Source organism: Beta vulgaris, chromosome 6, assembly GCF_026745355.1.
Source record: "Beta vulgaris subsp. vulgaris cultivar EL10 chromosome 6, EL10.2, whole genome shotgun sequence".
NCBI lineage: Eukaryota > Viridiplantae > Streptophyta > Magnoliopsida > Caryophyllales > Amaranthaceae > Beta > Beta vulgaris.
The window spans coordinates 40156076-40182651 of NC_079207.1; the positions used below are offsets into that span (position 1 = coordinate 40156076).

The following is a 26576-nucleotide window of genomic DNA, read 5'->3' on the forward strand; positions in this document are numbered from 1 at the left end:
TTAAGATTATTACTCACTAGATTACTAATTTGCGGAAGTATCAGCATGTCATCATGTGTCGATGTGATAACTGAGGAGAGTTGTTCTCAATCTCCACTGCATGAATTTCAGAGATAGGCGTGACATTATTTCTGCTGCTTTTTCCTATTGAAGTGATGATTTCCTTTGAATCTTGAGGTGTTATAAGAAAAAAGAAATCCTATAATTACAGAAACTAGTAACAAAAGAGATGGAAGTAATAAGTGTTTAGAAATCTTCATTGACTTCCCCAAAATAGCATGCAAGCTGGCAGGAAACTTTTTTTTTTCTCCTGGGTATGCTATAAAATCCGGCGTCTTCAACAGCGCCGACTAGTTCATTGTTTTCTTGTCACCTGTAAGATGCAATAGTACATTTTAAAAATAAAAATCCATTCTTATGCATCTTTAGTTTCGTTTTTGAATTGTATTGGATGAATCGCTGTGTTATAGTAATTTTTATATTCATTGGAGTTATTGATTTATTTATCTGGAGAATGAGATGACCTCTTGTATGCTTAAATTGATGATTTGTGAATGTCCTCATCTTATATGTTTTTTTATTTCATATTAGTGATTTCTCAAAAGTATGTAATTAAAGTTAGGCTCCGTTTGGTAGGGCGTAAAACGTTTTCCCGGAAAACTGTTTTCCTCTATTTTCAGTTTTACATTGTTTGGTTGGCAAAAGAGTGTAAAACCATTTTCCATTGGGGTAAAATTACTCTCCCAAGGATGGAAAACCATTTTCCTTTCAAAATGAAGGGAAAACTATTTTCCTTCTCTCTCTTGTACACTCCTCTCACTACCTCCTTACTTTCCCTTTCATTTTCCTTTCATTTCATCATTTTTTTTACATCGAACCAAACAACGGAAAACTAATTTTGGAATTGTGTTTTCCATCGTAAATTGTTTTCCATGAAAATCATTTTACACTGAAAATATTTTACGCCCTACCAAACGGAGCCTTAGAGAATTTCAAGTGTGTAGGAGCATAGTGTAAGAATTTACATTTCTGGAGGGTTTCTATTGTAGCTTAGCTGCTTCTTCAATTTATATACTACATTATGGTTTGTGTCATTAGGCATCTTTGCGCTTCATTTATATATTAAGGTGTTGTTTGGTTGGAGATGTATTTCTTTGGAAATACAATTTCCTAGGAAATGGCCAAATATTGTTATGTTTGGTTGACTAAAAATATGAAAAGCATAGGAACTCACATTTCCAAGGGAATTACAATTTCCCTCACAACACCGGAAATAACTCACCCCCCTCCCCCCCCAACGGTGAGTTACATATGTGTCTATTTTTACTGTGAAATGACAACCATGCCCTTGAAATTTTCACAAAGGCGCGCTTTTCCCCGCCTTCATTATTTCATTACGAGGGTTTGCTCTCCAACAAGGTAACAACCCACACCTCCATTTTACATGCAATCTCTAATACTTTGATCTTGCAATCTCCATCTTTTCCTTCTCGTCATCTCACAAGCAAGGTTTGATTTTTCTCTCTCCTTTTCTTGCTATATGTGTTCAGTCTTTATTGTGTGTTTTTTTTTATATATACTTTTGAGATTTTATCGAATATTCAACTCATAAATAGGCTCCAAAAACATCAAAAAAAAATTAATCTGAAAATTGGGTAAGAAATTCTAGCACTAAAAGGTTTGTGTTTTAATTAATTTTACATGGGATTTTGTGTTTTTTTTTTCTCAATTACCTTTCTCGTATCAAAATACAGTGATGTTCATTTCATTATCTTTAGATGTTGGAGAAATATGTGTCCTTTATAAAAATTAAAATTAAATTGGAACTTATAGTTGACAAAATAGATATAGAATATTGAAATCGTAATTTGTGGATCGCAAAGCCGCAGACGCAAGAGAGCTTAAGGACAAGAAAGATGGTGGAAAGTATGATTAGAGCTTTTATGAGATTGAGATAAACTTAATTTGGGATGTTTTCTTGAATGACCGAAAGTTGTCGATGATCATTGATCCCACTGTCAACTATAAAGTATGATTAGTGTGGTGCAGAGGAGATATGTTGATGTTAGGGGTTGATTGGGAAGTCAACGCCTAAATACAATTGTTAATGGCGGTAGAAAGTAGTATTAAGGAACATGATGACATGTCTAATTTCTTATATCTATACTTTGTGTTTATTTCTTTTTGTTTTATAGAATATTGTACTCTTTATTTATCTCTTTTACTAGATGTATGCATATTTAATCATGATCTTTTAATTTGCATTGTTTTCAATTGTTAAATAGTAATGGCTCGCATTCCTTTAAGTAAACAAAAGAAGATTGCAGCGACTTGTATTGTGATATATAGGCAGATTATGGTCATGGTTATGGAGATAATACTTCATCTCATGTATCTTCTTTCCATTACAAACATTAAAATTCCTAAGCCTATATCATTTGTGTTTGATGATTCACTTAAAGAGCGATTGACTGCTAGAGCTCTAAATATTAGGCCAATGATCCAAGAAAGTGACATAGCATGCTTGGATAACCTTAGAATGGACAGGGTTTGTTTTTATAAGTTATGTGAGATGGTTAGAGAGGTTGGTAAATTGCAAGGAAATAGGAATACAAGTTTGGAAGAAATGGCAGCTTTATTTCTCTTCACGCTTTCTCATGATACAAAAAATCGAAGAACTCAATTACACTTTAGAAGAAGTGGCGAAACTGTTTCAAGGCATTTCAATTTAGTATTACAAGCTCTTCTTAGATGTCATCATATCTAGCTGAAAAAGCCTACAGTAGTGACAGAAAACTATCAAGATGATAGGTGGAAATGGTTTAAAGTAAGTTTACTTTGCCATACAAAATAACTATTTTCAAAATTGTTAATTTGCAGATTTGGTTCATTAATATATGGATGGTTCTTCTTTTTTTTCCCCTTTGTAGAATTGCTTAGGTGCTTTGGATGGAACACACATTAAGGTTCGTGTAGGGGATAAGGATAAAGTTAGGTTCAGAAACAGAAAAGGAGATCTATTACTACAAATGTCTTAGCTGCTTGTACGCGGGATATGCAATTTATATATTTATTACCTGGTGGGGAGGGTTTGGCACATGATAATAGAGTACTTTGTGATGCCTTGTTTATACAAAATCCATTAAGAGTTCCTCAAGGTAATAAATTTAGTTATTTCTTCTATAAGTCATACAACAACTATATGAGAATAAAATGGTTACAACTTTTGTTGCTTGGCATTAGGTAACTATTATTTATGTGATGCTGGATACATGAACTGTGAGGGTTTTTTGACGCCATTTAGAGGCCAAAGATACCATTTGAGTATTTGGAAACGTGGTTCTCTTCCTTCATCAGCTGAAGAGTATTACAATATGAAGCATTCTCAAGCAAGGAACGTGATTGAGAGATGTTTTGGGTTACTAAAAATGAGATGGGGTATCCTAAGACATACAACTTGGTATCATCGAAAGACAGTTAGTCGAATTATCTTGGCTTGTGATCTTGTGCATAACTTCATTCGAACATATATGTCTGTTGATCCTATGGAGTCTCTGCTTGTTGATAACATGGAAGACAATGATGGTGATAATATTGAAATCATGGAAACAAGTGCAACATGGAATGCTTTTAGACAGGAGCTAGCAAATGAGATGTATAACACATGGATTCAAACTAGAAACCCTTGATTATATTTGCTTTGAAATCTTTTTTGTACTTCCAAGTGTACTACTTGTAATGGATGACTATATTTTGGCATATGTAGTGAATGCTTTGTTTTGCATACTTTTGATGTTATTGACCATATATGTATATATATATATAAACATTTCTCTCTACAATATTTCCATTGACATTTGTACATGTTCTGTACTTGTTGCATTTTATTGGATTTTACAGATGAGTCAACCTCAAAATTCTCGTAGTAGCAATACTACTAGAAACTTGTCAAGATGGTTGAGGATCGTGCACTCATTATGGCCATGACTGATCTATTGGATATTGGTGGTTGGAAAGCAGATAATGGTCAATTCAAGAGTGGTGCTTATGCTAAGTTAGAAGCTATAATGTTACAAAAATTTCCTGGGTGTGAGAAAAAAGCCAAGCCTCATATTGAATCAAGAGTAAAGCATCTTAGGAAACAATATGATGCTATAACAGAAATGCTCAAGCCAAGTGCTAGTGGTTTTGGGTGGAATGATGAATAAAAACTTTGTTACATGCCCCCAAGCAGTATGGGATGAATGGATCAAGGTAATGTAGATATTCTTACTTGCTTAATTAGGTGCTTTTGTTTGCTTTCTCGAACTCAAGTGTTTTAAATATCAATTAAGTACAATTTTGTGAGTATGCTTTCTTATTCTTATTTGTCATAAGCTTCTTCAGTGGGTTTCTAGTAAAGCCTATGTACAAGTTGATATAGGCATAAATTGTATACCTTCTAAGGGTTTTTTTTGTTTCCTTTTTGTACTTCCTGATATTGGACAAAATCATACATCAATTGATTTTCTCACTTAAGAACTCATGTATCTTAAATGTCAATTAAGAACCTTATGCTTAGTCATGGTCGATTTTGATTGTCATTCTTTTTGTAACAGAGCCATAAAAATGCAGCAGGGTTAAGGAACAAGCCTTTTCCATTTTGGGGCAAAGACAGAGCTGTTGGTAATGAATCTAGAACTGTGTACGATGTTCTACAAGAAATGGAGGATGGAGCAAGAGTTGGAGAAGAACACCAAGTTCCTGATCTGAATGCAGAGGAGAGTAATTCACCTACTCAATGTGATCCAATTAGACCTCCATCATCAACACCACAATCAAAAACTCCTTCAAGTAGTCGAACAAAGAGAGCAAGGACAGAAACAATTGAAGCTTTAAAAGAATTTTCTACCAAGATTGGGAAAATTAGTGAAGTCATGGAAGCCGCTACGGAACACATTGGACGACTTGCTAATTGCTTTCAACATGAATCTGATTCGGCTGATAGAAGGATAAAACTAATTACTGAGATATGGAAGGCTTATCTCCTAGTGAGGTACTTTTGGCATTAAAGAAATTTGCTCTTAATCCTCTTGAGGTTGACTTCTTTTTCAGCCTACCAGAAAACTTTAAATATGCTTATGTCCAAGGACTTCTACTTCCGGACAAGTGATATATTGATGTGAGCAAAATATAAGATTTTTTTCGGGCTTTGTTGGAATTGCTGGTGATAGGAAATTGCTATGTTTTGTTTTGGCTAATTTATGAATGGCTTGATGTAATTTTTTGGACAAGGATGAGATTGAGCTGGATTTGTAGCTCTGGTAGTATAACATTTGGCTAATATATTAGCAGGTTTTTGTTGATGTCACAGTGTTCATGTTGATGGCTTTATGACATTTGCAAGAAAAACAAAAATAAATTACTATGTTGAAAATGAACAAAGAAAATTTAAAGAAAAAGTTGATATGAAAGTAGTTAAAGTAGTTAAAATGCCATGGGAAATAGATATGTACACCAAACAAAATATGGGAATTAACTTCCTAGAAAATTCAATTTCCTATAATGTCAAACAACCAAATTTAACTCAATTCCAAGGGAATTTACAAGGGAAATAACTTCACATGAAATAAGAATTCTCATAGGAAGTTATTTCCTATGCAAACCAAACGACACCTAAAAGTAGGTGATTGCTAATTCTTTTTGCTATTGGCTGCAGATAAGATTCTTTGATAAGGTCAAGTCTATCCCTTCTCCTATCTCTGATGCTGAGAGGCTTATCTAGAATGTCATCGAAGCAGAGCGTCTATCTATCAGGTTTTCTAGTTTTCTATACAACAATAGACGATTATTTGGATTCATCCAAATCTTTAATCTAATTGTTTCTCATTCCATCCTATATGCAGAGTTTCATACTAACATACAACACAATTTGTCAAGATTGGTAAAAGAAATTTTATGCTCACTTGGTAATTTGATTTACATAGTTGATATTACCTATTACTATATGTTGAACCCTAGTTTTGATGATGACAAAGGAACAAAGATACAAACTAAAGTATTGGACTAACAAGTTGTTTAAGTGAGTGAATTTCAAGGTATCAATGAAAGGAAAAAAAAGAATACTAAATCAAGGAAGAAATCAAGTTTAGATTTTGAAGACTAAGTGAAGATGTTTCTATATTTGGTACTGGAGCAGCATTAGAGCAAGAAGACTAAAGCGAGGCTTTTTGTTTCTAGTTCCAGTGTAAAGGAACGAGTGCGAATGGTAAGGAACTATGGCAATTTAGAATAAGAATGATCGTTTGTTTCATTGTAAGGAATAGACGAACTGGCGCTGAACTTATCATGTTAAAGGAACTAATAATTAAAAGGAACTAGATTTAGGATGAAGCATTACAATGGTACATTTATGTCAGTTGAGTAAATTATGCCTAGAATCTAGGTAACCGTTTTATTTGAGGAAAAATCTAATTTTAAGGAAAATCTTTTTAAGGAAAAGATTTTATTTTTCCAAAGATAATAAAAATTCTTTTCGGTTTTTATGGAAATATTTTAAAGATAATATTTTTGGTAAAAGGATTTTATTTCGGTTTTATTAATTAAATCAGATTTTCGGATTAATGCTCAAAGTGGTTACTAAAATTAAGGAGCAGTAACTTAATTCTCTCCCATGTTTAACAATGATCATGGAGATCATGGGATGATTGTGGAACGTGTTCCTCCGGGTAAGGAACATCATGTAATAATGGTTCAAACCACTAATACATGTTTACTAATGTCTAATGAAGTTCCATTAAGTGTGTCTGACTAAGTGATTTAGTGAGTTTAACTAAGTAAAGTGTCAGTGCCTTCATTTTCTCATAAAAGCCATTTGTCCTTTGCCTTCTTACTCTAATTCCACTAAGTTTATTTGATCTATTGTATTTTGGTTTTTTGGGTAAGGGGACTTTGAGTGAAGTTCTGTAAGAGGGAATCTTTGAGTAAAGCAAGTTAAAGTGAGAAAATTTCAAGTGAAGTTGAGAGGAACAACTGTTAAGGGAACAGTTGTTCAGGAACTTGAGGTTAGGAACTCAAGGTGTGGCTCGTGAGTAGAATTAGGTTGTAACAAAGTTGTTTGGCCTAGTGAAAGAGTTGAGTTTATAATCCCTAGTGGCCGAGGTCGTTTCTTCTTGTTGGGCCCAAGAAGTTTTTCTTCGTAAAAATCCCTTGTGTTCCTTTACCTTGTTTATTTGTTTAAGTTTAAAATTCCGCAAAGAGTTACGTTTATTTCTACACATACAATTCAGCCCCCTCTTGTATTGTTCCTAGTGAAATAACAATTGGTATCAGAGCTAGAACTCACAAAAGATAGGAAACCCTATTGAGAAAAAGATCCAAGGAACAATGAATACCACCGAGAAACTTGAGGAAGGTTACTCCACGCAAAGGCCTCCCATGTTTAATGGGAATTTCTACTCCTACTAGAAGAACCGAATGGAGATATTCATCAAAGTTGAAAACTACCAAGTATGGAGAGTCATTGAAGGTGGTGATTTCGATGTCACAAATACTAATGACAAAAATGAGGTAATTCTAAACCCTTCTCTAAATATGACAAAGCCGACTTCGAAAAAATGGAAGTAAATGCCATGGCTGTTAAATTGTTGCATTGTGAACTTGGACCCCATGAACACAATAGGATCATGGGATGCAAATCCGCAAAGCAAATATGGGATTTACTAGAAGTAACTCATGAAGGAACTAATGAAGTCAAATGATCTAAAATTGATTTACTAATAAATCAATATGAACTGTTCTCCATGAAGACTAAGGAAAGCATACAAGAGATGGTGAAAGCTCCAAATCAAAATCCATTGCCCTCAAAGCAGATGATGAAGATGACTCTGACTCAGAAGAAGAGGAAGCAGCTCTCATGGTTCAAAATTTCGAAAGATGTATAGGAACATGAAGAACGGGAACTTCAAAGGTAAAACTAAAAAAATTTCTAACAAAGCTGCTTGTCATAAATGTGGTAGTACAGATCACTTCATCAAGGAATGTCCACTTTGGGAAAATGATAAAACCAAAGAAGGAACAAGGAACGCTTTGCTGAAAGGAACAAGAAACTAAAGCACCCTTCTCTAAGGCAAACGTTCGAAAGCAATGATAGCTGCTTGGGGAGATTCAGAGACGAAGAGAAGAAAACAACCAACTGAAGAAACACAAACTTTGCCTCATGGCAAACATTGATGAAAAAGAAGATGAAAAAATGTTGAGGTAAGCAACATGGACTTGAATCAGACTAGATTGAAAACTAGGCCTAAATTATGATCTTCTTTATGATGCAATTCTTGAATGTAAGATGAACGTGAAAAACGTGAACAAACTGAACAAGCTCTTAAAGTTTGCAAAGAACATATGAATGGCTTAAGAAAATGAGATCGATGTTGAAACTATTCTTTGATTTATTTGATAAAAACTTGAAAATCAAGGAAGCTTATGAGAGTGTGAAGAATGAAAATTATCTGATTAATTTGGAAATTTCATAGTTAAAGGAATTTGTGCCTGTTCTAAGTTCCTTTTACATTAGCTAACCCCTTTGAAAGGACAGAGATCTGAAATCGAAAATTTGAATAAAGAGAAAATTATTTTAAAGGAACATATCTGTAATCTTAAGAAGGAACTGGTTTTTGCAAGGAACAGAAGCAAAACGATAGTTGTTCCTAAATGGATTGAGAAACCACAGACTAAAAGAAAAGTAGGTCTTGGTTTTGAAAAAAAACTAGAAAAGGAACAAGAACAAATAAATATGTTGATATACCTAGTGATAAATTTTGCATGTATTATTGTAAGTCAGGTCATTACATAAATCAATGTCAACTAAAAACTGAAATAATTGGTGAAAATGTGAAGATGAGTAACATGAAATGGGTTGTCAAATCAAGTCCTAGTCAAGAACAGGAATCCACGAAACAAGGGGTTCCTACAACTAACAACTAGTTGATTTTTGCATGTTGGAGTGAGGGGGAACAACACTTGGTATATTGATAGTGGTTGTTCTAAGCATATAACAGGAGACAAATCTAAGTTTCTCTCACTCGCAACCTATGAAGGTGGATGTGTGACTTTTGGTGACAATAAGAAAGGTAACATAGTTGTCATGGGTAAGGTTGGTAAGTCACCATCACATTCCATTGAAAATGTATTTTTAGTTGAAGGATTAAAACACAATCTATTAAGTATTTTCCAATTCTGTGATAAGGGAAATGTTGTCAAATTTAATAATGAGAATGCTCGATCATTAACATTAAATCGAAGAAGGTCATCTTGGAAGGAACGAGGAAAGGGAACACATATATTGTGGATCTTGATCTTGTTCTTGAAATCAATCTGACGTGTCTTAGTGTAATTGAAGATGACTTACTCCTTTGGCATAAGCATCTAGGACATGCTAGCTTTTCATTACTTTGACAAACTTCGATCAAAAGATCTTATCTTGGTATTACCATCTATAAAATTTCATATTGATCAAGTTTGTGATGCATGTGCCCGAGGAAAACATGTTAGATCCTCTTTCAAATCCAAAACTATAGTGAGCACCACAAAACCATTAGAATTAATTCATATAGATTTGTGTGGCCCTATGAGAATACAAAGTAGAAGTGAAAAGAGATATGTGTCAGTTATTATTGATGACTACTCTAGGTATACTTGGGTTATTTTTCTCTCTAGTAAAGATGAGACTTATGATGAGTTCTTTGTCTTTGCTAAAAGAGTTCAAAATTTTAGTGGTCATAAATTGATGCATATTAGATCTGATCGTGGTAAAGAATTTGAAAATTATAAATTTGATTACTTAAGCAGAGACCATGGCCTAGATCATAATTTTTCTACCCCTATGACACCAGAACAAAACGGGATGGTAGAAAGGAAAGATAGAACTTTGGAAGAAATGGCTAGGACAATGCTAATTGCTTGTGATCTTTCAAGGAACTTTTGGGCCGAAGCTGTTAATACTGCTTGTCATATAATAAATTGTACCATGATGAGACCAATCATTAACAAAAATCCTTATAAGCTTTATTATGGAAAGAAACCCAATATCACTCATTTCAGAACATTTGGTTGCAAATGTTTTGTTCATAACAATGGAAAGATAATCTTAAAAAATTTGATGCTAGGAGTGATGAAGCAATATTCTTAGGATATTCATCACATAGTAAGACTTGTAGAGTTTACAATAAGAGAACTTTGTGTGTTGAAGAAAGTATCCACATAATTTTTGATGAATCTGACAAATTCAATCCAAGCAAACAGGTTGATGACTATGAGGTTGGCTTGGTATGACCAATTAAGAAAGATACAGATTCAATTGAAGAAGAAGAAATAAAAGAGGAAAGGAATGAAGAAAATAAAAACATTCATAACAATGATGTTCCTGTTCTTTAAGATGGAGGATTTGATCATGTTCCTCAAGTTGAAGGAACTGAGTCAACCAATGCTGAAAGAGGAACAACTGATCAAAGCTCCTCATCAACTCAAGGAACTCAAGAGGAAAAACCTGTTCCTATAAGAGAGTTTCAACCAAAACCTTGGAGACAACAAAAATCACATCCGGTGGAACTCGTAATAAGTGACATATCTAAAGGTACGCAAACTAGATATCAGTTAAGGAATTTTTGTGCATTTCATGCGTTCTTATCCATGATAGAACCAAGAAATCATGAAGAAGCCCTAACTGATTCTGATTGGATCACTGCTGTGCAAGCTGAATTAAATGAGTTCGAAAGAAACAAGGTATGACATCTAGTTCCTTCTTCTAAACAACAAAAAGTAATTGGCTTAAAATGGGGGTTTAGAAATAAAATAGATGAGTATGGAACAATTGCGAAGAGCAAAGCTAGACTTATAGTAAAATGTTATAATCAACAAGAAGGAATTGACTATGAAGAAACCTTTGATCCCGTTGCTAGACTAGAAGCCATTAGTATAGAATACTAATTGCACTTGCTGCTTATATGGGATTTAAACTATAACAAATGGATGTTAAGTGTGCATTTCTAAAAGGTTATTTAAATGAAGATGTATATGTTGAACAATCCCCCTGGATTTGAAAGTAATGATCTCCCAAACCATGTCTACAAGCTTGACAAGGCTCTTTATGGGTTAAAACAAGCGCCTAGATCATGGTATGAGAGATTATCTAAGTTCCTTTTAGAAAACAACGTTAATAGAGGAAAGGTGGATAAAACCTTGTTTCTAAAATCAAAAGGAACTGACATATTACTTGTTCAAATATATGTTGATGACATCATTTTCGGAGCAATAAATGAAACATTATGCAAAGAATTCTCATATCTCATGAGTAATGAATTTGAAATGAGTATGATGGGTGAGTTAGATTTCTTTCTTGGGTTACAGATTAAGCAAACTAAAAACTTTAATTGTGTTTACGTATTAAGCAAACTTCAATTTGGAGCACCAAAAAATAAAACACAGTTGCTCTATCCACTGCTGAAGCGGAATATGTAGCTGTTACTGCATGTTGCTCTCAAATGCTTTGGAAAAAACAAAAACTTTGTGACTATGGAATAAACTTTAATTGTGTTCCTATTTATTGTGATAATACTAGTGCCATCAGTATTTCAAAAGATCCAGTGCATCATTCAAGAGTTAAGCATATACATATCAGATATCACTTTCTAAAAGAGAATGTGGAAAAAGGTTTGATTAAACTTGAGTTTTGTCAAACTGAAAATCATATTGCTAATATACTAACTAACCCTCTACAAAGAGATAGATATGAACAATTAAGGCTTGAGTTAGGTTTAATAAAACTTAAGTAATTGTTCCTATTCCAATCCCTCATGTCTGAATTGATTTGTCTTACTCTATGCGATATTGAGGGATTATGATTGATTGTCTAAGACCATTGCAAATTAAGGTGTTAATAACATAAACATGGATTCGGAGGAATAAAACAACTCACAAATGTCACATAATACTCCCCTTATTGTTCCAAATTAAAGAAACATGCATAGTATGAAGAATGTTGATATTTAGCTTAAGTTGTTCCTATAGCACAAGTTCCTTAGAGTTTATTTTCTTTCCAAAAATTAAAAAATCCATAAAAATCAAAAATCCGAAAATCTCAAAAAGATAGGAATCAGACTTACTCAAGTCATGATTTCCTTTTTTTTTTCTTTTATCTTTTATTTTTGTTTTTATCCCTTTAATTTGTACGTGTGTAATTTCATAATTACTATTACATGCATCTTCTTCTTTTTCTTTCATCCCATAACCGTGTTCCTTAGTCGCTTCAACTTCACCAATATTCATCTCCTTCACATCCCTTCACATGCCATAAAACCCCAGTTCTTTTCATAACATGGCAAAAACCTCACTTACTTCACCTTTTCCAAAAACAAAAACCACTAAAACCTCTCAAATGGAAAACCCCTCTTCTCCATCCAAAATCCTAGATTTCAAAAAATCTCAAGAAACAACAATGGTGGTAGAAGAGAAAAAATCGGAATCACCTAGAAGATGTGTGAGAAAAAGAAAACTAATTGTGGAAGATGATGAAGAAGAACCCCCGGAACAAGCTAAGGGGGAAGAAGAAACTACACTTGTTCCTTCCAAAGGAACTGTTGTGTGCCTGATGCACGAACATGGGCCGGGCGAACGATGGTGCGCCAGGCGCACAGTGATGCGCTAGGCGCACCGCCTTGGTTTTTTGACATGCTTCGACAACTCTTTATGAAACACGTTTTAATGATTTTCATTTATCTTTTAACACCGAAAATCTGATTTTAGGGGATAAAATCCGATTTTAACTATAAAAATTATCTTTGAAACATTTATTTATCAAAATAAAATAGTTAATTATTAATAAATAAGTAATTGGGATTTTTCAAAGGATTGGGCTCAAAATGCAATTAAGTAGCATAAATAATTTATTGGATTTTAAAATAAGACTTTGACACTTTTTCGAAATAGGTTTGGGATGGTTTTTCGGATGGCTCTGTCCTTCAGTCGGACCAATTAAGACCGCATTATGTTTCATCAGCGGATCCTTAAATGATGAGACAAGATTATGTGTCTACTGTAGGGAATTATAACCCCTACACGCGTTCGGAACTTTAGGCTTATATGATTATTAAGATCTCATCTCCGTCTGAAGCATGGGAAACGTTCGATGCAATTATTGTAGGTTGATACTAGTATAGGCCACTGAAGGCTGGTAAGATGATGACATCACCATTCGAAACATGATAAGCAACCTGAGTATGAGGCATGGGAAACCGGATGTTTTACAAAGCCAAACAGAAACGGCCTAGGATATAATTGTGAAAGGAGTCATGAACCAAAGAACATATTTATTGTTAGTGAACATAATCTCGTACATGAGCGTTGTTTCAAAGTAGAAGTGATAATAGCTATTATTATGACCCATGTGACCTATGAGGAAGAAGCAAGATAAGCCGATAAGGTGTCTAGTTGAGTGTGTTAGTTGCATTAACAAAATTATCATGTGTACACCTTTTGTTTCCCATAGCTTTATGCAATGAAATTGCTTGTTGTGTTTGAACTTCCCAGGAGAGTTATCCATAGGAAACAAATCACCAAGAGACTGGCTCCCTGATATGATAATCGCGCCGCTTCTTACCCTAAAATAATATAGTGTTGCTTCGGAGGCTTAGAGTGGAGGGCCTAGGATGATCACAGCAGTTTGGTGTACGTTTTGGCTTGGAGCATGTGTGAGCTCAAATAACTACATGGGGGAGGTTGACGAGGATAAGCTTTACTTGTCACGGGTCGTTTCTATGGATTGGTTTGGAGGTTTTGTTGTCATGCAAGATTATGTGAATCGGCTATGGGTGGTAGGGGGATTTGAAGGCGACTAGCTTATCGATTTGGGTCATCTTCCCCTTCATCATCTAGAGTAGGCATGGTGGCATTACGCATGCACTACAGGTGGCTTGTGATGGGAACCGATCGAGGGGGATGATGGCGAGCGAGATGTGAAGATGGAGGCAATAGCTAGTGCCTGCTTGATGAGCTTTTGGCAGGCCTGACTCGATCCATCCTTGCTACACTAAACCCTTCAAGGTGATTGAAACAACAACAGTCAAAGCAAGGACAATAGGAGTATTAGTATTATTATCTATACCCTACGGTGGCGGTTAGCGCCAGATAAGTAACAGAACCCCAAAGCAACCCCCAAAGATCACTACTCATATCGTGATCCCCAAGATATGAAAGAGGCTTCGCGGTTGTGACATCTCTAGTTGCATAATTCAATTAGATCGTATTAAAAATTAACATTTATGCCACCCCAAAGAAGCCCGCTGAGATTGGTGGGCTCATGTCGTGATACCCGAATTAACATATGTATTTGCGTAATATGAAAAGAGTCATCGGAACTATAGTCCCCATCTTGAGACCTGCAGTTTCTTGGAGGAATGAAGTACATGTCATCATGGACATGCGGAATTATATGGGTGACATGTTGGATTATGCACCAAAACTAGTCAAATAGTTTTCCTAATAGTTAGGATTAGTTGCTAATAATTAGTTAGTAGATTAACAAGTAGTGGTCTACATAATGGTCTATTTAGTGGGATAGCAATTAGTGGGTTAAGTAGTGGCCTTGTTATTATTAGTAGTGTTTTGTATCCTATTTAAAGGTTGTTTTGTTTAGTTATTTATGTATGAAAAGTATATTAAAATGAAAAAAGTGTCCAGTCTGTTATTTTCTATTGTTTTAAGCTTTCTTCTACTGCTATAGTTTTTATCCTCCTCATTTCAACATGTATCAAGAGCATCAGGTTAGATCCAAAAAAAAAAAGTAGAGAGAAATGAAGAAAAAGAAGAAGAAAAGAAGGGGAGAAAAAGAGTGTTAAAAAAAAAAATTTAAAAAAAAAACAGTAGGAGAAAATTTATGAGTGTTTTATGTGTTTAACCATGGCAAGTAATGGTTTTGCTTAGATGTGTGGATGGGTTCCCTTTTAGCCCACGAAATTATTTTTGGTTACTATAAAAAAGAGGAAGTAAGTGTTTCGGGTGATGAGGCAACCTTCACAAGAAAATCATATAATTGACAATCTGATAATGGTGGAAGTCCGTAGTCAATGCAGACACGGTTTCTGGAATTTTAGTAGTGAATGTGGTCAAATTTGCAAGACTACATCGAAGAGAGTTTTTGGGGAGAAGTGCTCCATTCATTCATTAAAGGTTGATGAGAAGTGCATCAACAAATTTGAAGATGGTAATGAGAAGTGCATTACATTAGGAAGAGAAGTGCTTATATGTTAACGGAGAGAAGTGCTCCATGAAAATTAAGAAAAAAATATTGAAAGTCCATCATACGGGAAGAATTACGAATAAGCAAAATTGTGACAGAATGTCGGTTCTTTGAAATTTTGGAGCAAGGGGGTGTGTTGGATTATGCTCCAAAACTAGTCAAATAGTTTTCCTAATAGTTAGGATTAGTTGCTAATAATTAGTTAGTGGACTAATAAGTATAATAGTCTATTTAGTGGGATAGCAAGTACTGGGTTAAGTAGTGGACATGTTATTAGTAGTATTTGTATCCTATTTAAAGGTTGTTCAGTTCTTTATGTATGAAAAATATATTAAAATGAAAAAAAGTATCCAGTGAGTTATTTTCTATTGTTTTAAGCTTTCTTCTACTGCTATAGTTTTTATCCTCCTCATTTCAACATGAGATCAAGCTAAGAATTGTGGAAGATGATACGATCATGTAACCCGTAGATGATGTTGGTATATAGTTGAACATCTCCAGGCCCGTGTTGTACGGTCATCCCACTATCCTCAAAAGCATGTAATCTTCATTAAATGATACCATGGGCATCATAAGCGGAAAAGGGTTAACATTTAGTGTGATGTCCAACACTCCCACATTCCTTAGAAAAACTATACACCTCTTCATACCTAATAACACCCACACCACCGCGTCTTCATCAAGAGGCAAAAACATCCAAGTATCAGGGGTTGCATAAAGGTCGATCACCAGCCATGCTCGAAGGTGTGGCTCAATCATAAGTCTGGCATCGGTATCCTCGATAGTGTCGGCAAGCCCGTGTGGGTGAGGATGCATACCGTCCATTATGGGTCAAGATAATGGTTGTAGGAATTTGATTGGCAGAACTTGGACAAAACATATTATCTTACAATCAATTGATGTTGTGTATTAGAGTGGAATAACATCTCGATCATGCTAATCTTAGCATTCCAAAATGTTATAATTTCCCGTCCTATGGATCCAAATAGATGCTCGAGTAATCTGATGGTTGTTGATGATGTTGAAGACCATGCTTATGGTGCGTGGTGCCATATTGGAAAAAAAACCCAATCGCAAAGTGACTCTACTTACTATATAGAAATTGGTCGGGTTTAATGAGGCTTGCACTAAGATATCAATTCGATTGAGTATAGGGTGTATATGTTGTTGGTGACTGTTGCTAGAGTGTGAGGAGGATTAATATTGCATTTTTATAGCTGGTATGAGTCATCATTGAGTGTTGGAAAGAAACTAGGACAATTGAGTGGTATAGTGGGTCAAATAGGGGGTTGAATATATAGAAATTTGGTATGGCAAGGAAATATAAATGGGGGTGAATTTCTTTGCTTAGGGAAAGATATGGGAATTAGGGGGACAAAGAAGATATATTTCGCCAGATAGGAGCATGCAATGTGCCACCTGGTAGTTGTTGAACGCAAGATCTGAAGAATATTTATTAGGCGCGATGCAAACCACCGGGGTAATGATCAGGTCCAAGATAAATCAATTGTGTGAGAAGCACTCACGTTAGAGAGAGAAGTTCCTAAACTTTCGATGATATTTGTAGAGAAATGATTATGTACCTACCATATGATATATTACCAAATCTAAAGTATATTTTGAGGTTTTTTTGCTTCTAAAATATATAATTGTTTTCTCTATATTTATTTAATTGTTCCACTTTGACTTGCATACTTTGTCGATGCGTAACTTTGCTTGTCTTTAATTCTTAATTAATAAAAATTGTGAAAAGGATACATTGTGAAGATATATATTGAAACTAATCCAACTTCATCTAAAATTAAGGTATATGCTTTTATATATGAGTAAGAAGATAAGGCTAAAATGGATTATGTAAATAGTGTAAAGGCCAAAGTAGAACGACCAGACAAAAATGAAGGAAGTATAAATTTTTGAAGTACTAGGTGCAAACAACTAGCTTCTTTAGTCAAAGCTCCCAAATATTGCACAAGGTGCTTGTGACAGACTACTACATGAGGCAGCTTTTGTGGTACGCATGTGCATACCCTACCTTCCTACATAACTACGGATGATAAGCTTTTCTATTGCGTATGATTAACACAAGATATCAAAATAAAGAATATAAATAGTGCAAAAGTCAATATAGTATAAGTGAAAAACAAAGGAAGTATAGTAGTAGTTATATAATGTTTGATAATTTTAAAATATTGTTAGAATGACCAAATATAGTAAATTTGTAATAGTTAGGATATATTTGTTATAGGGATTGTGCCAATTTCAGTCATAATTTTCTATCATTTCTCAGTGGTCCCATTTTTAGGATATGTTTTACAATAACAGTCACAACAGGTTAATGACCTGCTACAATAGTTAAAACCATCCCCATCGTTCTAGCCACCCCATCCGAACTAGAACCACCACTTTTAACCACCACATTTTCTCTCCCCTCGTGTCACTCTCTCTCCTTCATACCTCCACTATCCTCCTTTTCTCTACCTCCCTTCTCTAAAACCCGTCCTCCTCCCCTCCCCTTGCTATCACCGCTCTCTCTCTGTTCTTCTCTCCATCTTCACTGCCAGTTCCCTCGATCCCCCCTTCTCTTTTCACCGATGCGTTTTTGTTAGGGTTCCACCATTATTGCGTTTCAGTTAGGTCCAATGACTCGACTAGTGTGAGTTTTGTCATTGTCGAGGTTAAGTTAAAAAAAATTAAAAAAATTAATAGTGAACTGAGACCCTTTTTGTAAAACATATCCTAAAGTTGGGACCATTGAGAAATAATCAAAAATTGGAAATGAAAAAGGTGGAACACTATAATTCTAAATATAATGTTTGTCAATATTTATAGGCACATAATTGTGTCTCCCCAATCTAGTAACCAATGATGAAACATATCATCGTCCTAATTTTTAAAATGCATGAACATATTATTTGGCTTATTTAGTCAAATAAAACTAGACCATGCATCGTATTTACCAGATGTCAACAATGGGCGAATTTGATTCTTGATCATATTCATAACCTCACTCCCAAAATTAATTTTGGTTCATTGACCAATTTTAAATTCATGATGGGAAAATCTACATCGGATATGTCCCTGTGCCTATAGTTTCTCAAATATCCAATTAGGTTCATGAGTATTCCTTTATAGATTTGTTGGCGACTTATTCTTCAAAAAGGATTACAAAACTAATCCTTTAAAATGAGATAATCAAATTCGCGCTCAAACCGTGTAGGAAATAAGAATATGCCTAAAATATTTATTAGGAAAATATTGGGAAATGACCAAGAGGATGAATGAAAAGTGCACAAAGATTTCCATTTATTATTAGAATGGTAGCTGCTAAGGTATTCCTGCAATATCTTTTTATCTTCTCTGTAGATTAGTTTTGAGCAAGTGGCACATTTGGCCAAAATATTTAGGGAGGGAGGGATAGAGGAGAGCATTAGTGACTGAACACTCTGAACAACATCATGAAGTCGTCGAACTCTTTGACATTCAAGGGGTTGCGAAAAAAAAAAGAGTAGGGAACTTGAGGCAAATGATGTGTATAGTTGGGCAAGGGAGGCTGTTGGAGGTGGTTGGTTGGGCAAGGGAGCCGCTAGAGGTGGATGGTTGGACACTTGGGAAACAATATAGGAGTTGCTTGGCAAGAAGAGGGGAAGGAGGAGAGCGAGGATATCAAGAGAAATAATATAGTATTTGACCTATAAGATTGTGACACTTCATTTATTTACCTTTACAAAATATTAATAAATGTAAATTATAATTATTTAGGGCATATCCAAGCCTTAAAAACTAGTTTTTACTTTTACAACATGTTTTTTCAGGTCATCGAATTATTTTTAGAACATATGTTATAGTTGAGTTATTCAGAATAACTCATTATACGGATTATAAAAAGCAAAAAAAGTCATAGTCGGAGTATTTCTATTATATAACTCTATTGTATATCTTTTTTTCTTACCTTATAATACGGTAAAAATTTGTCAAAATTACCTTTTATATGGAACTTTTCATGGAAACCCATCTTTTAAAAAACATGGGTTCAAACCATCTTTTATCAACCCTTTTTTTTGTTTGAAGCCAACCCTTTTTCAGATTTTTTTCAATTGATAAAGAATTTTGGCATTACCCTAATTGTACAAGGCCGATGACCTAACTAAAATTTTTTTTCTTACTTTGGAGTTTTGCTTGATCTGTTTCGCTTCTTCCTCACCCGAGAAAGCTGAGAGCTTTCTTCTGCATCAAAATCCTTTTAACAACCTTCGAATTGATAGCATTATCCTCACAACATGAATGGAAATTGGGGGTATGAATGGGGGGAAGTGGAGGAGAAGAAGGAAGAAAACAGGTTTTTAGTTAGCTCATGTGCCTTGTACACTGAGGTCAATGTAGGGCATTCTTGGTTGATAGGAGGAATCTGACAAGGGGTGGCTTCAGACAAAAAAAAAAAAATTAAACATGATAAGATAAAGGTGGTTTTCCACAACAAATTTCATACTTCCTTCGTCTTTTAATAAGTGACATCTTTTCTTTTAGGAAAATATCACAATAAATAACACATAGCTTAAAATGACAAAAAAAAATTGGTGAATTTGGTTTTGTATACTTCAAATAAATCCTTGTATATCTACATATTGTTTGGATCTTCTTAATATTTATTCTCTTTTAATGCTGAAAAACAAAGTCTCATACATCCTTTCTTCTGGGATTATATATTTGGGAAATATCGATGAATTTGGTTTTCGGTTATTTCACCAAATACCCCCGATAAATAAAAAAATTCACCATATACACTCAATGTTTCAAATATTCACCATATACCCCTGACTTTTCAAAAATGTGCACCATATACCCCTGACTTTTCAAAAATGTGCACCATATACCCATTTTCTAACGGACGTTAAGTCGCCGTTAGTTTTATTTACAATTTTGCCATTATTAACCCTAAACCCTAATTCTAATCTAACCTTAATCCTAACCCTAATCTAACCCTTACCCCAAACCCTAACCCTAACCCAGCCCAACACCCCTCAACCCCAGGCCCAACCCCCACCCCAGCCCCACCCCTCCCCCTCCACCGCCGCATCCCCCTCCCTTCCACCGCCGACCTCCCTTCCTCCCCGACAGCATCCTTCCCTCTCCCCCTCCCCCTCTTCGTTGACCATCACATCAACTGTTCGCTGACAGGCTAAAGTCGTATCACCTTTTCAAAAGTAATCCTAAAGTCCTCTAACAAATAGTAGTCAGGGAAGTAGGGTCGAATCCACAGAGAAACAGTGTTCTTTTCCTAATTGTCAGTCAAATCTAGAGTATAGAAACGAGTGTTTGTGAGTAATTATACTAAACTAGACTATAACTATATCAAGAATTATCAAAATAAAAAGTCTAGGGCATAGGTTCACCAATGATCAATATTTCGGGATGAAACACAAAAATCAACAATTAATAATGCATTAAATAGATTGATTCGCTCTCTCAAGTCTAAATCAACATAGAACGGTATTAACAGGCTCTCGCAATTTTTAATACCAACTCTACCTATTGAAACTAGCCTTAATATCAAGTTTATACCTCTCGGCGCATAACCTAATATTGCAACACTATAACAATCAAATCTGGCCAAATTGGATTGAATAGACATAAAAACATTCAATAGGAATCAACATGCATAATAAAAATCAATACTTTAATAAACATCCCTTCCTAATTGATCATGGATCCCCTAAACCCTAGAAATAAACTACTCAATCATAATTGGGGAAAACATATTCATAAATTAAATAAGCAAACATGAATTAATAATAAAGGATTGAATAGGAATAAGAAGAGAAGAGAAATAATACCAATTGTAGAACCAATCTTGCAAAAATCAAAGCTTCTATTGAAAATTCAATGTAATTGGGTAAAAAGCAAAACTAGGGTTCTTCCATAATTAGAGAAAAAAGAGTTCTAATCCTTAATGAATTAATTATGGAAAAAAAACAAAATAGAAAATAATGTAGGAAATAATAATATTCCCTTGAGTCTTTATACCTTTCTATTTCCTAAAACAACTAGAAAAATAGAGTCTAATTCGTCAAAAGATAAAGCCTTATTCGACTAGGAAACCCGGAATAACCCGCGGCCGCGGGTTTTCGGGCTGCAAAACAGCGTCAACTTGCAAAGACCATATCTCCCAAACTAGAAGTCGTATCGGGGAGTGTAATATACCGTTGGAAAGATCTTCAAGTCTAGTTTCCAACTCCACTAGAATCACTGAATTCCGATCTCTGGATAATGAGTTATGATCAAAAGAGTGCACATGACTCAATTTCCATACTTCTTTTAATATGTTTCCGCTATGTTTGAGTTGCAATCCGACTCGAAGATGCCCTTGGACTCCTCATTTGACTTAGCTCCTCCTAGATGCTTCTCATGCTTAAGCTTGTCCAATAATACTCCAATTGTGTTCTCAATACCTGAAAACTATCAAAAACACCGAAAACACACACAAGAGTAATATCTTCTCAACTTAAGTAACTATATGCAATTATGGACTAAGAATGCAACTAAATGATCCTAAAATGCAACCTAAATGCATCATGAAATGCCTATATTAATATGACTCATCAAACTCCCCAAGCTAAACTGTTGCTTGTCCTCAAGCAATCAAACAATAGACACGGGAAGAAAATGATAACCTACAATATGGGACTAAAACAGGGTCAAGCACACAATCCAAAACACGGGAGATATCAATCCTACATGAACCAAGCATCGAGTATCAATGAAACAAAGCCGCATAGCACGTCATGTGACCAATCAACTCAACAATCTTACCACAGACCCTTTCCCCCAAGCTGGACTTAACAACACTTGACAGACCTCACTATAGGTATGTGAACTAATACTCTCTTGTGTTTAGGGCGAAAATCAATGACACTCAACGATCTCAACCTATATATATCAACTCAGAAGAAGCAATACTCTTTAACTTTGACCTTTTGACTCACTTTCAACACGAAAAATGTAACACACAAAGATCAAGAGGACTTTCAAGGGTTGAAATGAGGCTAGGGTTAAGGGTATGGATCATATTTTGGGAAAGTGAAAGTATTGGGTCAGACCGTCTGACGTATTATTTACTGTCAGACGGGCTGAGCCCAATACATCTTCTCTCTGCTTCACTTTTTAGGTCACATTCTCTCTCCTCTTTCTTCTTCTTCTTCTCTGGATTTTCATATAATCCACCCATTTTCGATTCTTGAGCTGCAATAATTTCATAATCTCCTTTTATAATCCCAATTTGTCGTTTCTTTCTTCTTCTTTTTTTCTCCTTCTTCAACTTCTACAATTTGTCGATTCTTGAACTGCAATACATCTTCTTCTCTGGATTTTCATGAATTTTGAATCCATGAAATGTATGCTATAGCCTATATGTACAGTTTAAGTAGGGGATTGAAATCTTTAGAAATTAGGAGACTATATCAAACTAATTAGGCACTGAAGTTTTTTTATTTCCATCAATACGTGCTATCAATTGAGTGTTTATATTGTCAACTCTATCAAAGTAGCAGTAAAAGGGGAAAAAAACTCGCGCGGTTAGATATAATGAGTGTGACTTACACAGTTAACGCTGGGGATGGTTCGCAGCAGGTGGAATGAGCGGTGCAGCTGTACCTTGAGCGATGCCGTGGTGAGAGAATCAAGCTAAGAGGAATAAAGAAGAAGGAGAAAGTGAGAGAAAGCAGAGGTTAGTGTTTTGTTTTTCAGTTGGACTTTGTTTTGTTTCAGTTGGACTTTGTTTTCTTTCAGTTGGACTTTGTTTTCTTTTAGTTGGACTTTGTTTTCTTTCAGTTGGACTTTGTTTTCTTTCAGTTGGACTTTGTTTCCTTTCAGTTGGACTTTGTGTTTCTTTCAGTTGGACTTTGTTTTGTTTCAGTTGGACTTTGTTTTTTTTTCAGTTGGACTACCTGAAAAAAAATGAAGACTACCTGAAAAAGAATGAAGACTACCTGAAAAAAATGAAGACTACCTGAAAAAGAATAAAGACCAACTGAAACCCAAAGTAAGTCTAACTGAAGTACAAAAACCAACTGAAAAAAAAAAGAAGACTAACTGAAAACAAAATGAAGACTACCTGAAAAAAAAAAACTGAAGACTACCTGAAAAAAAATGAAGACTACCTGAAAAAGAATAAAGACCAACTGAAATCCAATGTAAGTCTAACTGAAGTACAAAAACCAACTGAAAAAAAAAGAAGACTAACTGAAAACAAAATGAAGACTACCTGAAAAAAAATGAAGACTACCTGAAAAAAAAATTAAGACTAACTGAAAAAAAAATTAAGACTAACTGAAAAATAATTGGAACCACCTGAAAGTCGTCCGACCAAAGATTATGGTCGGACGAGTCCGACACAATACGTTCTCTTTGGGAAATGTGGTGGAAAAGCCAAGAAGGGGAGCAAATATGAATGTAAAACGGCCTAACAAGGCATTCATCACAACTTCATATAACACCATCATTACAATATCACCACAATATCTTTCATGCATAGTAACCCATATATAATCTTTTCACTTCTCTTTCAAAATATGTTCACTTTCTTTGTTCTTTCATTTCTTTTTCTTCATTCTTTTTCATATTGCCAAAATCACTTTGCACCACATTTGAATTCGATGATAAAGCTCATTAATAACACTTTCCTTCAACAAAACCATGCATTAACTACATCCATGTAATACAGTATGACCAAAACTAACACTTGCTCCCCCAAGCTAGGCTTGGGACAATAATCAAATGAGGTTAAGGGTTGTAATATGGGTGAAAGTAGCAAGCAAAGGTCAAGAAAGCTCAGCGGGGCTAGAGACGGGAAATATGTAAACAAGTAGAACTTTGGAGCTAAAATCATGAAATGAACGCCTCAATCATATCAAATAGTGTACACAATCAAGTATCAAGGAGTACTAGGTCAAAATCAAGATCAATACATCGACTGAGGAACTAATCACTCATGAAAGAACATAACTGACACAGATTCGTCAGTTTATTAGCCACAGAAGCTCACATGGGTCAATTTTGTCCGCACAGTAAAGTTAAAGCCAGCCAGAGAGATCAAACAGTCTTACCACAGCCAATTAATCGTATCACAATTATGCTATGAAGAATCATGAAACCACTGTACAACAAAGATGTAGAGCTGTAGTAGAGATATCCACAAAATTCTCGAAGGTGTGCCAACAATAGTCCCATAGATGAAAACTATAATGAAATGAGCTATCTAAAATGCAACTATGATGCAACTAAGAAAGCAGTACATTTTTTTTGTTACACGTAAAATCCTATTCCTAATGAACAGGCAAAAGCGTGTAACAACTACAAAGCAATAAAAACTACGCTAGAAAGCAATAAAGGATAGAATATCCCTCCCCCAAGCTAAATACAGCACAGTGTCCCACTGTGTAGAAAGTAAGGAAAGGGAAAAAGGAAAGCTCACGCAACGGGAGCTTCGTCCATCGAGGATGGCTCAGGAGTAGTGTCGACGGCAAGGAGAACGTCAACACGAGTACCATGTGAAGTATAAGATTGAGTGATGGAGGGGACTTGATTGAGGAAATCCAAGTATGTGTCCAAGTGTCCCAATTGAAATGGCAAAGCACATCCAAGAAAAAACCCCAATTCAATGAGAAAGTGTAGGGTTTGAAGCTTATGTGAATCGAAAAAAAGGGGGAGATGGTGGTGGGGATGTCGAGGGGTCGAGGGTGGCTCGTCGCCGGCGGGTCGGGAGGGTCGTTGCGCCCGGCGGTCGAGAGGAGTGGGGCCGAGAGGGGTGGGGAGAGGGTTTGAGGGTAGGGATTCGTGTGTGTTTTTTTTTTTTATGTTTAGGTTTTGGTCGGATGGGGGGTAGGATAGATCGAAATCCCGCGGGCGGACAAAAGAATGGTGATGTGGGGAGAGGTTTTGTGGTGCGGGCGCGGGTTTTGACCCCGCAGGCTGGCAGAAGGTGGTGTGAGAGGGGATTCGAATTCCTGCGGGTGAGCAATAATTGTCAATGTAAAGCATGTAAATCCCGCGGGCGCATGTTTGAGCTCGTGCTTTCACCTAGGGTCAAAATTAGCACACCAAAACCACTAGACAACACTTGTTAGCATGGTTAGTCTAAAAAGAAAAATGGAAGATTGAATTCAAGTGAATTCAAAAAAATCTAAAAGAAACTAACTAAACTAAAAATTAAGAAACGAATTCAAGTGAATTCAAAAACACAAATATTTGTGTTCTTTTCTTTCTTTCTTTTTTTTTTTTTTTTTTTTTTTTTGAAAGTTAGGAATAAAAGAAAAAGGAAGAGTTAGAGATTCGGGTTGCCTCCCGAATAGCGCTGGTTTATGCAGGTCCCGCACGACCGTTTACCTCTACATTACACACAGATCGATCGAACCTCTTTACCTGTTTGCATCCATCAAGGTCAAATTCTTCACTTGCTAGCATCTTCTCAATAGCATCTACTTCATTGCTCCATATACTGCCATCACCTGTGGAAGACTCAAGACAAAGTACCGCCTCCAAGGGGTCTCTATAGAGAGCTTGGAGCATGTTATCATGGCAAATTACATCAACCACATCAATACTCCAACACTTTTCCTCTAGCATAGGACTTTTCAAAGCAGTGCTTAGATTAAAAGTGACCTCATCATCTCCAACAGATAGTGTAAGCTTACCATTTTTACATCAATGACGGCACCTGCAGTATGAAGGAATGGCCTACCCAAAATTATTGGAATTTGCCTATCTTCCTCCATATCAAGTACAACAAAGTCCACGGGAATAAAAAATTTACCTACTCTAACAGGCACATCCTCTAAAATACCTAGGGGGTATTTAACAGAACGGTCAGCCATTTGTAGAGTAATATTGGTAACTTTCAAACTTCCCATATTCAATTTTGAGGAAACAGACAATGGCATAACACTCACACTAGCCCCCAAATTACATAAAGCTTTATCAATGAACAAACTACCAATGTGACAAGGTACAGAGAAACTACCAGGATCTTTTAATTTTGGTGGAGATTTATTTTGTAAAAGGGCACTACATTCTTCAGTAAAAGCAACCGTCTCCACGTCATAAAAAGCCCTTTTCCTAGTCAAGATATCTTTCATAAATTTTGCATAAGCAGGCACTTGAGTAATTAATTCCGTGAAAGGAACTGTTACCTGAAGATTCTTGACGACTTCCAAAAACTTACCAAATTGCTTGTCCAGCTTACTCTTAAGGTGACGATTGGGGAAAGGAAGTTTGATAGGAGGAATCTCAATAGCAGACTTTTCGGCTTCATTGGTCT

The 26576-nt window shown here is 35.5% G+C and overlaps 2 protein-coding genes across 2 annotated transcripts; both read left to right on the forward strand.

The window, feature by feature from the left end:
- The first annotated feature begins 1365 nt into the window (after window positions 1–1365).
- Window positions 1366–5345, forward strand: LOC125498986 (uncharacterized). Its single transcript, XM_048647371.2, has 3 exons — window positions 1366–1509; window positions 3901–4254; window positions 4599–5345. The coding sequence occupies exons 2-3, from the start codon at window positions 4198–4200 to the stop codon at window positions 5049–5051; spliced, it is 510 nt and encodes a 169-aa protein (XP_048503328.1). The 5' UTR covers window positions 1366–1509; window positions 3901–4197; the 3' UTR covers window positions 5052–5345.
- Window positions 1550–3889, forward strand: LOC104908483 (hypothetical protein). The gene is made up of 2 exons (XM_048647370.2): window positions 1550–3158; window positions 3244–3889. Exons 1-2 carry the CDS (start codon window positions 3056–3058, stop codon window positions 3687–3689), a joined length of 549 nt encoding a protein of 182 aa, XP_048503327.1. The 5' UTR covers window positions 1550–3055; the 3' UTR covers window positions 3690–3889.
- Window positions 5346–26576: the final 21231 nt, after the last annotated feature.

What these genes read in the sequence shown, in the direction of transcription:
- LOC104908483 (XM_048647370.2), top strand. Translation starts at nt 3,056, where the DNA reads ATGCAATTTATATATTTATTACCTGGTGGGGAGGGTTTGGCACATGAT. An exon ending in TCCATTAAGAGTTCCTCAAG is followed by an intron (nt 3,159 to 3,243) that starts GTAATAAATTTA and finishes GCTTGGCATTAG; the next exon opens with GTAACTATTATTTATGTGAT.
- LOC125498986 (XM_048647371.2), top strand. Translation starts at nt 4,198, where the DNA reads ATGATGAATAAAAACTTTGTTACATGCCCCCAAGCAGTATGGGATGAA. An exon ending in TATGGGATGAATGGATCAAG is followed by an intron (nt 4,255 to 4,598) that starts GTAATGTAGATA and finishes TTTTTGTAACAG; the next exon opens with AGCCATAAAAATGCAGCAGG.